The sequence below is a fragment of the Gekko japonicus genome, unplaced genomic scaffold (assembly GCF_001447785.1).
Source record: "Gekko japonicus isolate JY-2015 unplaced genomic scaffold, Gekko_japonicus_V1.1 scaffold1046, whole genome shotgun sequence".
In the NCBI taxonomy this organism is placed as follows: Eukaryota; Metazoa; Chordata; class Lepidosauria; order Squamata; family Gekkonidae; genus Gekko; species Gekko japonicus.
The window spans coordinates 443993-458772 of NW_015168678.1; the positions used below are offsets into that span (position 1 = coordinate 443993).

General features: G+C 45.5%; 1 protein-coding gene across 1 annotated transcript in view; it reads right to left on the reverse strand.

Annotated features, from left to right (window-relative positions):
* The window catches only part of SLCO2A1 (solute carrier organic anion transporter family member 2A1), a 79997-nt gene that overhangs the window by 12909 nt on the left and 52308 nt on the right, over nt 1-14780 (reverse strand). Inside the window, exons 6-10 of the mRNA XM_015415383.1 lie at nt 12408-12541; nt 11314-11392; nt 6669-6833; nt 5095-5284; nt 3571-3730 (exon numbers count right to left, since the gene is read on the reverse strand). Of these exons, the coding sequence (XP_015270869.1) occupies nt 3571-3730; nt 5095-5284; nt 6669-6833; nt 11314-11392; nt 12408-12541 (728 nt within the window). The remainder of the gene's footprint in view (nt 1-3570; nt 3731-5094; nt 5285-6668; nt 6834-11313; nt 11393-12407; nt 12542-14780) is intronic.

Sequence of the window (14780 nt, forward strand, 5' to 3'; positions counted from 1 at the left end):
TCACTTGCAGTGTCCTGCAGCTCTGCCTCAAAGCAGGATTAGATGTCCAGGGAAGCCAACAAGAGCCCCCTGCTGGCCTTTTATAGAACTGTTGCCTTAGGTTTGCCTCCCTGATCTGAGCAACAAAGCAGCCCGAATACCTGCTCTAGAGACTTCTCACCTCACCTCACTTCACTGGAAGCTCTGCCCAAGCCCTGTCTGAAGCTTTTGCCCTTCTGGAAGCTCTGTCTGAACTGGACTAACTGCCTCCTGACTATGCACTCAGCCAGCCCCTTGGAGCTATGAGCCCTGAAAAGGCCCATTTAAACTCATTTTAAGGATTGTATGGGGCATCAGGAAAGAGTTTCTCTCTTAGATTTTTTATTTTATTTTATTAGACTTCTATTCTGCTCCATTCCCTGTCAAGCAGGGCTCAGGGCAGCTTACAACAATTAAGATACAATACTTCAGCATATTACAATTTTAAAATCCACGTTATTATAAGTTAAAAGCTAAAGACTTCTTTACTACATCAGATGGCATCCTAGTATCTGTCACAGGTGGACCAGTGGGGGCAGCCAGTACAGAGAAAGAAAAGGGGAAAGGGGGAGAGAAGGGGAAAAGGGAGGCCAGAAGATCTCTCTAACCATTGCTGTCCTCAACTATATGCCTGGTGGAATATCTTGGATTTAGAGGCCCTGCGGAATTGAACCAAATCCCACAGGGCTTCCCAGTCCCACAGGGCTTGAGATTCACTAGACATAGAGGTCCACCAGGTCGGGGCCAGGGCTGAAAAGCCCTGGTCCTGGTCAAGGGCAGATGGACTGTTCTAGGGCCAGGTATCACTAATAAGTTGCTACCGGAAGAGTGTAAGGCTCTCTGAGGGGTGTATAGGGAGAGGCAGTCCCAAAGATATGATGGTCCCCGACCATTTAGGGCTTTGAAAGTAAGAACCAAAATCCTGAACCTGATTCAGTATTCAATCTGGAGCCAGTACAGTTCGTAGACTACAGATTGTATATGTGTTCTCAGGGGGTCCCAGTAAGGACCTGTGCCACCACATTCTGGATCACTTGAAACTTCCAAAGCAAATTCAAGGGCAGTCCTGCATAGAGCAAGTTACAGTGGTCTAGTTTAGAGGTGACTGTTGCATGGATCACTGTGGCCAGGTCCACACAGGATAGCTAAGGAGTCAGTTGCTGGGCTTGGCAAAGATGGAAAAACACAACTCTGGCTATATTTGTGACTTGAGCCCCTAATGAAAAGGAGGCATATAGGATCACAACCAAACTCTTAATGGAGGGAGCTGATATTAGCTGTCCTCTGTCAAGAGTGAGAAGCTGAATTCCCCGGCCTGGACCACCCCGGCCTAGCCACAGGACCTGTCTTGGATGGGTTCAGCTTCAGACAGCTCTGCTTTAACCATCCCACCACAACCTACAAACCACTGGCCAGATCTTCTGGGATAGTATCTGTCCATTAATAGATACAGGTGGGTGTCATCTGCATATGGATGATACCCTAGCCCAAATCTCCTAACTGGGCGAGAGGACACATATAGATATTAGACAAAATTGGGGAAAGCATTGCCCCCTGAGGGATTCCGAAGACCAGTGGGTGCTGTGATGAGACCCTCTCACCTAGCATCACCCTTTGTTCCTGCCCTTAGAGAAATGAACACAGCCATTGAAGGACTGTTCCATGTAATCCAATGGCGATGAAGCGGTGGGTCAACAGGTCATGGTCAACAATGTGAAATGCTGCTGAAAGATCCAACAACAGCAGCAGCACAGACCCGCCTCAATCCAGTTGTCCATGGAGATCATCTGCAAGGGCTACCAGCACCATCTCCATCCAATGGCCTGGATGGAAGCTGAACTGGAATGGGTCCAAGGCCGATGTGTCCTCCAGGAAAGCCTGTAGCTGTTCTGCCACCACCCACTCAACCACCTTAACCAGGAATGGAAAGTTTGAAACAATTGAGCTGGGTGAGAACTTGTGGCTACAGTGGAGACTGCATAGTAAACTTTCTTTCTGGCCTTCATCACCATCTCATAGGATCTCATAAACGTCCTATAGTATGTTCTTGTAGCTTCATCCTGAGTGCAATGCCAAACTTGCTCTAGTCATCTAAGCTCCCGCTTCATCTCCCTTAGCTCCGAGGTCTACCCAGGGGCTAGTTTCGAGTTGGGGTGAAGAGGACATTGGGGAGTGACCTCGTTGATGGCCTCCAAAAGGTATTTACACCAACCTTTTTGTATAAATACCATTTGGTATTTACCTACATCAAACACCTACATAAAAAATATAATGTCACCAGGGGGTGTCAGATCCTGCAGAGCATTCTGGAAACCAACTGGATCCATAAGTCTGCTTGCCGCCTATGAAAGGGAGGACTGATATGTCCAGACGAGCCTTCAGGGCAAAATGGTCAGACCATGGCACTCTATCCATGGAGATCTGGCCAATCTGTCACACCCACCACAAAGAGCAAATTTAGTGGGTGTCCTGTGTGATGTGTGGGACCCAATACAACTTGGAAAACTCCTAGATATGCTGAATGCAAATCTAAGCCATGCTGAATGCAAATCTAAGTCAATGTCCAGCATTTTGTCTGGGAGACAATGGAAAGTCAGAGAGAAATGCCTCTATGACAGACCTAGAGAAACTGCCTTTAGTCACAAGGACACAAGAACACATGAAATTGCCTTGTACCAGATCAGACCATCAATCCAATTAAGTCATTATTGTCTACTGAGACTGGCAGTGGCTCTCCAGAATCTCAGACAGAGGTCTTTCACATCCCCTACTACCTCATCCTTTAAACAGGAGATGTCGGGTACTGATCCTGGGACCTTCTGCATGCCAAGCAGATGCTCTACCACTGAGCCATGGCCACTCCCTAAATCAACTGGCTCACTGAGGCCTATCTACTCCATTATTAAGGACTCAACCTGAGAACCTGGTGTGCTGCTGCCATTCAGAGGGTTTTTTAAAGCAGGAGATGCCAAGAATTGCCTTGGACATTTTGTATGTGAAGCGCATGTTCTCTTACAAGGCCAGGGGCCCTCCCCTCATAGTCCTCCGTTATTCCCAGCAAACAGATGGTGCTTCAACAGAAAATGTCACAATGGCCAAACAAGCCTGTAACAGATGTCATCTAAAGCCGAGGTCAAACTATTTCTATTTATATATTTAATATGCCACTTTTCTCCTCAGTGGGGACCATAAAGCAGCTTATATTGTTTTCCTCTCCTACATTTTATCCTCACAACACTTCCTTGTGGGGAAGGTTGGGCTGAGAGTGTCTGACTGGTCCAAGATGAGCCAGCAGGCTTCCATGACAGAGTGGGGATTCAAACCTGGATCTCTCAGATCCTACTTTTACACGCTTACCACTATACCACATTAGTTCTCATATGGCTATCCACTTGGCTGTTCTCCCATCCTCTCCACAACCTGAATAGCCTCGCTCCAGCGTCATTTCTTACCCCCCCCCTTTCACTTTAAAGCTCATGAAGTTAAACCAGTAGCCACTAAAACTTCCACATCCTCTTCCTGGACCCTGAAGATCCCATTAGGGCTACATACCATAACCACATCTTGAGAAGAACTTGTGATGAAGCCAGTACAACCTGCGTGGCAGGGAGAGGTGTATTCCACACCATCATCTCCACAGATGGGGTGGAAGATAGAATCAGAGCAGAAGCAATGTTTGTTGCATTCATTCTGCATTGAGGAACTTGATGTTCTGCCAGGAAAAAAAAACACACACCAGACAAAATGAAATGAAACTAAGCAGGATGAGTGACAGATATTTTCTTGCACATGTTGGGTGATTAACTTCCTTTCCCCCAGTCTCTGCTGTTGTTGGGTTGTTGCCATTCAGAAGCCTGGCCTCCTGCCTACAACCCTCCTGCAGGTATCTCTGAAGTTTTCAGCGAACTTGGTTTCAATTATTACCCACATACGTATGCAAACACCTTGGATGGGAAACCAGCCATCCAATGCCTGGAGTAATCTACCCAAGCACTTCACTGGAAACCACTGAGCACCCAAAACGCAAGAAAGAAAAAGAAGAAAAGAAAAACTTGAAGCTGGGAGCATTGTAGGTGCAAACTGCAACCTGAGTATAAGATTACACCTTAAGGTAGTGCTCTGTTTGCAAGAGCAATGACCTGTATAAGCCAGTGCAGTCTATCTTGACTTACAAAAGTGGGAGTTCTTTTCCTTGCTCTTATCCAATAGGAACTATCAAGGGTTGAACCTAGAAACAATCACCTTGAACAAACACCACTAGTCTAAGCCTCACTGAAATATCATAGGAAGTATCTGAAGGTTTGTCAGGCCTCTTTGGCATTAAGAAAAAAATTTGTGAATGAATGAGATCCTGACTGTGCTCCACTGCCTATGTGCTTACATCCCTGAATGGGAGATCACAGAAGCCAAAATCAAGATGTGATCTTCATGCAATAAACTCCCTTAATTAATAGCAACCTGGAACCTTATTTTAAATAGATATCAGCATGTCTACAATAACCACTCTGTGGGAGAACTGTCATCACAAACAGAATGTGGAAGCTAAATTGTTTCACTGAGCATAGCATTCATTTCATATTCAGACTGCTGTCATCCTAATTCTGGTTCACCCCTGTGGATTGCAACTGAGAGTATAGAAATCATCACTGACAGAGGCAGGGACTTTTTTCTTGGGACATTCCCACACTCACAGTGAGGCATCAGCATGCAGACACCACAACCTGCACTACAGGGGACTCTTGGCAGTGAGAAGAACAACATGGCTAGATTTGTAAAAAAAAACCAACAACCCTGTGTAGTACTGGAAAGCAAATACTGTACATAGAAGCAGTCTACCTTTTCCCTCAGAGAAGATAACAGAGAGGAGAGAAGATAACAGAGAGGAGAGGGTAGAGAGACCCAGAGGTAGTGCATGCTGGGGGATGAAAGGGGAGGAGTCAAAAGAAAGGAGAAATTATTCAGAGTGGAATGTTGGTAGATAGATTGGAGGGGAGGAGGGAGATCTTCACCCCAGATTTGAGAGCACCCCTAAACTTACAGTTTTCCACCGTATCTCCTGAGCATAGACCACATTACCTGTGGGGATAAATTCCAGCCACTGTCTTTGTGGAGCAGCCCATAAAGAAGAGAGGAAGGCAGGAAAGCACGGAGCAGAGCAGCACAAAGATGGAGAACCGTGGGATGGTTTTCAGGGAGAAGCCAAAATGCTTCATGAGGATGCCTCCAGACAGCATTCCCAGAGCAGCAGCAGGCAGGTTGATGATTCCTGCAAAAGTTGAAAGAGGCTCTGAGCTGATGGAGAGAAAAAACCCTCTGGGCAACAGAAGGAAGCCAGCCTTGCAACCAGGCACAGAGGGAACGATGCACCCCATTGCCTAGCGAGGGTATCCCTCATCATGTCTTTGTACACAAGTAGTGTCTGCAGCTGGGGGTCCTGGGCACTGTGCTGGAGGCTGCTCACAAGTCACAGAATACCCAAGTGGGAGCATCTCTTCAGGGAAGGACTCCGCATGAATCCTGGGGTCACAGAGCTAAGTGCAATGATTCCACATGGATGCAATTCAGTATGTGTCCCTAAATGGGAAACTGCAGCTAATCTCCAGAGGCAAAGAGACGCATCAGGCGGGGGGAGAAAGATAGTTCTTTTCCCGGCCCAGCTTGGCCACACAATGACAGGGAGCATATGGGGAGTGGGAAAGCAGTGTTTATAGAGTGCTCTCCAGCCAGCAGTGTAGTTCTAGGCCATTGCTGCCATTAGCAAGAGAAGAGGAGCACTAGGTTCCCCCCCTTCCCCCATCTGCTATACCAAAGAACACTTAGCTGATCTCTCCTGTTTCAAAGGGTTTGATTCCCTATCAGAGCAGGAATGGGTTTAACCCATTGACACAGCAAAGTTGGTGCATTAGCTGGGCAAAATTTCATAGTGGCTTTTTAAAAATCTTATAGAAGAAAAGGGAAAACTTTGATTGATTCTCAGCCAGGATGGGCAGAAGTGCCTCTTACTCACACTGCTTCTCACAAAATTACAGTGCTGTAAATGTAATCACAACAACTTCTTCAATGGAATACGGGGTTTTTTTTAACTTCAAGGGCAGGGAAAGTTACAAACCACATATTTTTAAAGATTTCTTTTTATTTACTTAATTTATACCCACCTTTCTCCCCAACAGGGAACCTAAGCAGCTAACATTGTTCTCCTCTCCTGCATTTTATCCTCACAACAACCCTGTGAGGTAGGTTAGGCTGAGAGTGTGGACTGACCCAGGGTCACCCAGCAAGCTTCCATGGCACAGTGAGGATTCCAACTTGGGTCTGACAGATCCTAGTCAGAAACTCTAAACATTATCAACTGTTTTTCAGAGCATAACGCCTAGCGTGGTTAAGGGACATCCTTTTACCTATGGCACACAGAACCGATGAAGCCAAAGGGCTACCTGTCCCATTTTGACCTCTCTATGCCCCATCCCCACCCTTATGAGATGCCCAGTCAGAGTGACATGAGCCACTGGCCACCATCTGATACTAAGACAAACTGAATCCACCATCCTCAGGGCCGTAGGTGTGCCCTGTCCACAGCTTCTTACAGAGAAAAGATTTGTGCTGTGCATAAATCAGACTGTCAGTCCAGAACCATTCGTGTGCTCTCTCACCTATGAGGAAGTTTGCATAGGAAGAACTGGCCCCAAACTGTTTCTCCAGGTATTTGTTGAGGAAGGTAGCGAGGCCAGAGATGACTGAGGAGAAGCAGCACTGAGCTAGAACCAGCAATATGAAGAGTGGATTGAGAATCAGCCTGAGGAAGCCTTGAGGGAACTCTGAAACACAAGAGAACAGAATGGGGCAGAAAGGTTAGAGAGAGAGGAAGCAGTGAATGATAGCATCCTCTCAATTTTAAAAAAGCCCTCTCTACTGAGTCTTGGCAGGATTCTACAAATGATGCTGGTTGCATTAGAAAGCCCCATAGGAAAGACTGGAATTCTTTTCTTCTTGGGCCAGACTTTGCACATGTAGTAACCTGACACTGGTCTCAAAAGTCAGTCATCCTTCGCTAGATTGATTTAGGTTTTTTCCTTGCCTTCTGCTAACTGTTGAGGGAAGGGTCACTTATGCAAAAAAGTAAGATCTAAAATCTCTTTGAAACAGAGAGCCAAAATATTTCAAGAACTGATTATAGCAGAGTGTGATGGAGATTATAGCAGGAAACTTGCAAGGAGAGCATGATGGAAACCATTATTCACCTGGGTTTCTAGTATCTGGTAACTCTAAGATATCCTGCCTTCCAGAACTAAAACCCAGACAAGACCAAATACGTACTCCATCACTGAGCTATGGGTGTCTCCTCCAAATATGCTTCTCTCCTCTACCACTACTTCCTATGCTTAAAAACGTTTTATTCTGGGTATAAGCTTCTGTGTGCATGCACAGTTCAGATAAGAAGGGTATCTGAAGAAGTGCACATACACACGAAAGCTTCTACCCAGAATAAAACCTTGTTGGTTTTAAAGGTGCCACTGGACTCAAACTTTGCTCTAATTCCAGACCCAGGACTCCCAAACATTTTGGGATAATGCTCAGGAGGGATGGGCACAAACTGGGAAAATGTGGTTTGGATTATAGAGTTCCTGGTTTGTGAACCACAAACCATCATGAACTTTTAGAGGCAAAACAAACTGCTTTGGCTCATGAGGTTTGTGACATGGTAACCCCTCCTCCAGCATTCTAGAGTCACCAAACTCGCAGGAGATCTCTGGCTGGCTCTCCTCTAGCTGTCCTCTACGTTTGGTGAGGATTGGATTTACGAGGTCTGAGTTACACCCCCCCCCCAAGGATACCCCCAGGAAAGTGCTTTCTGATATTTGGATCCAGAATTTTTCAGAATCCTGATTTTTTCCGGGTCTAATAGATCCAAGAAGAAAAATACCAGTAACACCCCCCAGCCCAATCCTGGGGCTCACTTGGCTTCTCCTGCAGCGAGGTTTAAACTGTGCTGCAGAAGAAGCTGGCCCCAGGATTTGCTGTGCCGCAGCTAGCAGATTATTTCCACGCAGCACAGCAGCTTCTAAGGCTGGCCTCTCCTGCAGCTCAGTTTAAACTGGGCTGCACAAGATGCCAGCCCCAATCCGAGCCAGTGGGAATAGTCTGCTCCTGGTGGCATAGTTGATCCTCAGGCTGTCTTCTTTAAAGGGACTGGAATAGAAGATTGACAACCAACTGAGAGGTGGGAGCAAGATGGTCCTGCCTGTCTGCTGCTTTCGGATCTACTGGTAATTCCCAAATATATCCAGGATTTTCTCTAGATCCCCCCCCCTCCCGGTTTCCCTGAGAAAACCCAGATACATTTGGGAAGCTGAAATATACCGAAAAATACCAATATGAATCCTGATTTGGTATTTTTGAATCCTGATATGGTATTTTTGGGTATATTTTTGGCTTGGGTAGATCCGAATGAACACCCCTACTAGTTGCGCAAGGCTGACTCAACCTCTCTTGCATAGCCATGAGTCCTGAGTCCACCTAACACCCAAACCCCAGCAGGGGAGAGGAGTTCACAATCAGGAATAAATGAGTGTGGTCTGCTTTCAACCAATTCCTCGCCTCTCTTTCTAACTGTGAACAGCCAACAGAGGTGAAGCTGTGGAGCTGAGCTGATATATAGCATTCTGATCCTATAGAGCAGAATGGGAACTCTGTTATTGGCAGCCAGCTATGCCTGTTAAGCTTTGGAGGGCTCCTATTTCCAAGGCTGGAAAAATCTATCCTCCTGTTGCTTTGAAGTTTTGTGAACAGTTTAATTGAGTGGAGACAGCCTGTTTGGAAACGTATCAATTCATAAACGTATCAGTTCAAAAACTGCCATGAACTACCACAAACAGCATGAAAATTAATGAAATATCCATGCACATATGCACAGATACCCTTCCATGCACACTGCTTTGTGAATCATGACCCTGTCAAAATTTGTGACAAACTTTAGTTTGTGAGCCAGTTTGTGCCCATACCTAATGCTCAGACTTTGGTGGATCCCAAAGGAGGAGGGATTCCAAATTTATGTAGCAGACAATGAGAGTGCTCTCCAGGAGCAAATGCAGGCACACGTAGCATATGCAAAAATGACTTCCAGACCAATCTTAGAAATTGTGAAAAAAAACCAAAGTTATGCTGGGGCCTTGAGGCATGGTTAGTTGTAGAAAATTATGATCCATTAATGCAATCATTCGGCAAATATTAGCTATAGAAAAAGTGCTTGGAAATCTTGCACAGGCAAGTGACTGCTGGTCAGTCCTGTACACATGTCCAGCCATGCACAGATTACAACTTCTGGTTTGCCACTGCAAACAGTGATTTTTAACTGCTTGTGGAGACATGTCAAATGCTTAAGGCCACTTGTGGCAGCAAATAACTGCCTAGGACAGTAAAAGCAACATCCTAAGCAGAGGTCCACCCCTTCTAGGCCCATGAACTTAAAAGTTACATTTAGAACTGCAGCCTCCTGGGCTATCACGGCCTGAAATACCCTTTTCACCCCCATTTCAGCATTTTCTATTTTTTCTGCACATACAGCCTGATGAGGAGTTCTTCTGTGGAACTCATCATGAACACATGAAGCTGCCTTATAACGCATCAGACTATTATCCTATTAAGGTCTGTATTGTCTCTGTCTGGCAGTAGGTCTCCAAGTGTCAGACTCATCACCTACAACCTAATCCTTTTAACTGCCTTGGATAGAAGCTGGGACTTTATGCATGCAAGGCAAGTGATCTACCACTGAGCTAGGGCTACACCTTACTTGCAATTTTTTAAACAACCCATAAAAGGCATTACACTGCTGTTGCTTTTGGATTTTTTAAAAATCAGCTGCATAGTTACCTGTAATTTTGTTTATTTTGCAAAAATCTGTACTAAGGGGCAAACTACAAGTGACAAATTTTGGTGATTTGGAATGCAAGTTTGGTGAGTTGTTAAAGATCATAGTGACTCTAGTATTAAGGTTTAGGAATGTCTGGTGGTGTCTATGGCATTGTACCTGTTTGAGGTCCCATCCCCCTCAAACCCCACCCTCTCCGGGCTCCACCCCTCAAATCTCCAAGAATTTCCCAACTTGAAGGTGGCAACCCCATCTTCTTCCCAGTCTACCATCAACATAACTTTATCTGCCCCTCTGACTTCAGCTTTCCATCTCCCCTCCCCCGCAGCCTCTACTTAGGAAAAGTACAGTCTTCCTCCGCAGTGGGGACCCAAGCAGGAGGGAAGTGACCTCAGCAGGGTATAATGAGTGACACAGAGTTAACCCTGTAAAGCAGCCGTTTTCTCCAGGGGAACTGGTCTCTGCCATCTGGTGAGCAATTTTAATTCTGAGTGATCTCCAGCCTCACCTGGAGATTGGCAGCAATGGTTCCCCCAGGAGAAAATAACTGCTTTGGAGGGTGGACTCTATGGCATTCTGTTCAGCTGAGGCCTCTCCCATCCCCAAACTCTGGCTTCCATAGACTCCACCACAAAATATTCTGGAATTTCCCAACCTGGAGCTGGGCAACCCTAGTTCCCCACAAAAACCAAAGTAGGCCTGGAAAGGGCTTCCTGCCTTTGCCTTTTTACTAACAGTACCAAGCTTGGTTGCCTAGCAACAGCCACTGAGGGCAAAGTTAGCCCCACAGCAGGAGGAGAAAAGAATGGTTTGAGGGCCGGTGGCCCATCTCAGTAGCCAGTCAGCCGCAGAGGAGCCATGCAGGAGAAGCATCTTTGTCAGGAGAGACTGCTGTTTTGGCAGTTTATTCTGTCAGGGAAGACCAGGCTGAAAGTAGGTGGGGGAGAGGAGCAGACCCAGCCCCCAGCCAATGGCACACAAGTACTCTTGAGTAGCAGTTGACAGTCCATTGGCTGATGGACTGCACAGCACAGCCAATGGGACAGCCTGAAACTGCCAATATGCTGGAAATATATATATATATATATATATATATATATATGATTTTCACAGCCACATGGATATTTGCTAAGAACTGGAAGGAAAAAAGGCCCAAAATTCGTGACTGGTTGTTGAAAGTAAGAGAATGGAACTTGCAGCAAAGCGTGACAAACATGGTCCTTGATTTCACATGGTCTTGTACCTGTTATGTATATTATTTTTATTATGTGCATCTTTTAATGGTATTACATACATTTTAAAAACCTTGTAAACTGTAGTTTGACCCTTAACAAAAGCAATTCAAAAAAATGCTGTCTCATATTTCTCTACATAGAAGCAAATTTTTGTAGCACAACCACCTAATCAGAAAGTTGGAATAAGAATCTTACTTTTAATAAATTCCCACAGGGATACTTCTTCAGCTTTTGCTTTCTCAATCTTCTTCAAGGTGTCCACTTCAGATTCTATCTGTGGGGTGAGGAGCAGGGAAAATGCTTTGTATGCAGACAACAAGCAGTGATGAACTGTTAACATTGCCCAGGTGAAAGGGGACCCTGGGAACTATGGTAAAAACAGTAGCATCAAACCACACAGAGCAAGCAAGTTATGGGGGATGTAGATTCCAGGACAAAGGCAGATCCAGAGAATGACAACCAGCCTTTCTTCTGCTTCACCCATTTCTGTCCATACAGTAAAACTCCGCTTTCACTTCGGATCACACACAATAATATTATGGGATGGCTGAGCACTTTCTCCCCATTCTGCTGTAGCAGAATCAGAACTGCAGTAAATGCATGGGATAAGCACAGAAGCTGATAGTACTCCCCACAATTTCTTTGTGGCTGGGGGAAACATTTATAAGCTGCATTTTCTGCTGCAAATGGTAACCATAGCATGTTTTTTTTCATCCCATGTGCTCATTCTTTAGCCAAAGAACAAGAAGGTAAAACTTCATTGTCAAAATGACTTGATCTTGGAGAACCACAATGACACAAGGCCCCACATCCTGTGGCAAGACACAGAGTTAAATTACAGGCACTTCTTTCATCCAAGAGAGTTTCTACCCAATGGAAATCCAAACCTAGTTTACAGTATGAGCTATCATGCTCAAGCATAATGGAGTCTTACTTTCCTAGGAACACAGGAAGGCTTTTCTTTCACAAAGATTATGGTAACTGTCGAGCCCCAATAACCTAGGAAGCTACTATTTAGAAGAAAAAGAACTAGAGGGAGTCCTGGCTCAGGCAGCCTGCAACCTAGAAAGCAGACAAATTGGGCAAAGTCAGGCCTAATCCAGGACATCCCAAATGGCAAAAGGAGAGTGAAACAGACTCTCTTCTGTGCAACAAGTGAGGTCTGCCAAAGGATCTTTTCCCCTTACTAGGCTTAGGCTGCTGTTTTGGATCAGGCAAGTGGCCGCCTACCTGCTCTATCATAGTTATAGTTCAAAAGTCTTAGCTCCAAACTAGTCCCTGAGACTTACCTTCCCTTTGATCATATATCGAGGAAAGAAGAAATAGGGAATGGATGCGAGCACCAAGCAACCTGAGGCAATGAGGAGTCCCAACCACCATGCACCAATCCAACGCTGGTCTCCAGGATGCAAGTCTATAGTCTCTGGAAGACATAGGGAAGAAAGGATGAAGCCCAATGAATCAACATCCTGGTCTTTAGATGGTTTGCATTACATTTTGTTCCACTACAATTGGAAGGATGTTCTTGGCTGGTATCACAGATAACTCTACGTTCTCCATGCAATGTCTTCTCTCAGTGTTCTCAGTGTCTTCTCTTCATTTCTTATCAGGTAGGAAACAGACAACAAGGATTTCCACACACGGATGTCCATTTCCCCATACAGTCAATCCACTTTACAAAAGGTACACTCCAGTCTACTTTGGATTTCCTACAAGCCCGAGCACAGCCAGGCCATGCATTCTATTTACTGCACTGGCCTGCAGGCTGGGACAAATCCTGTTTGGAAGTTATTGTAGACCTTGATGTCTGGCTACTGATAATCTGGCCATATTTAGCACAAGACCTATACTGAAATTATAGGATTGGTAGCTGCGGTGAGGCCCTTACCTGGACAGCCCAGGCTAGTCCAATATCATCCAATTTCTGAAACTAAGCAGGGTTGACCCTGGCTAGTATTTGGAAGGGAGGCCTGCAAGGAATACCAGGGGCATGATCCCAACACAAGCAGTGGCAAACCTCTGAACATCTCATGCCTTTAAAGGCCTGTGGGGTCACCATAAGTCAGCTGTGACTTGACAGCAAAAAGAAAAAAGAAAGAAAGAAAGAAAAAGCTGCGGTGAGAATTTTAACTGAGTGATTATATTTCTCTGTATCAATAATCACAATAAACCTTTGTACTGGGGAAGTAGTTGGCTTTCTAGAATGCCTTCAAAATACACATGGAGAAAAATGCTTTGCAAATACAGGAGAGAACTATTCTATAGGGCTGAGATGACTGAGCTGATTCTACCATGAAGCCAACTGAGGCAGTTGCCACTTAAATAAGATTCTAATGGCAGGGTGGTGGTTGCAAGTATGAAGCTGGCCTGGCAGTAGCACTGGCCAAGTTCAGAGCCAGCATAGACTCACCTCCGAGCATTGGTAGGCCACTTGCTGTTAGCAACTCCCACCAGAGTTAGGATTGGTCATTTGAAAATAACTAGTGAAAACGTGCATCTTTGATTACTTTTAAAAGTTTTAAAATGAATAAATAATCAGATTAGCTTTTAAATGAAATGTGCAAGAAAACCTAGTGAGTACCTTGAAGCATCTACTGATGAAGCAAGGTCACCTAAGCTAGCCAGTTCTCAGCTGTTTGGCCCTGGGGGCATGGGAAGGGAGCACTTCCTTGGTGATGGGCAGCATTCAACGGAACCCTACTGCTGTACAGCGTGGAGGAGTAATATTAGTGGGCCTTTGTACCTCTCAGCACATCCCTGTGTAGGGAAATCAATAAGGTGCCAAAAATGTTATTCTTGCCACTCTCAATTGCTAAAAGATAAAAGTTAATAAAATTTAAATTGAGATTCTAAGAACTAACTTTTCCATTACAGGTACAACTCAAGAGCCTCTAAAAGACAAAAAGGTGATTTTTTTCAGCACTCTTTGCAAAAACACAGACCTGTGCATTTATTGGCCCTCACTTGTGTCAGCTTGAGTTGTCCTCACTTGCTCTTGCCATTTATAGAGTTTTGATTTTAAAAGCCTGAGGTGGTGAACTTTGGGGAGCAGCAACCTCACATCCTGCCTACCTGTCCACTCTGCTACATCTTCCACCTTGCCCCTCATCCCCCCACTATCCCCATTGCTCCTGCCTCCACCTGGGAGATGGAACAGTTCATTGCTCCTGCTTCCTCACTTCCTTCACATTGTCCCTGCACTTTTCGAAAAGTGCTGGTGGGGAGAGGGAAAGGATAATTAGTTTCCAGGCAGAAGCAGACAATGGGTGATTTCCCACAAGCGCTGCTCTGCGCTCACTCTTCTCTTTGCCCCGATGGTACGTGTCAATTTCGCACAAGCTGCTGCGCGGCCACATTTTGCCCCACAGCTTCACACGATTTTCCCCGCGTCTACTCAATCCTGTTTTTTGACATGTACCATCGGGGCAAAAGGGAGAAGTGAGCGTGGAGCAGCGCTTGTGGGAAATCACCCACAGTGGCAGCAGTGGCAGAGGGGGCATGGCAGTGAGTACCCTCCAGTGTCTAAATGCACTGAGCTGGCACTGTGAGCAGAGGTGCAAAAATGAGTACTGGGAGAAGCAGCCGCAGTGGAAAGCTCACATCACAACTAAGAAATGGGCCTCAGGGAGAAAGTGATACATCCTACGAATTGTTTACAATTG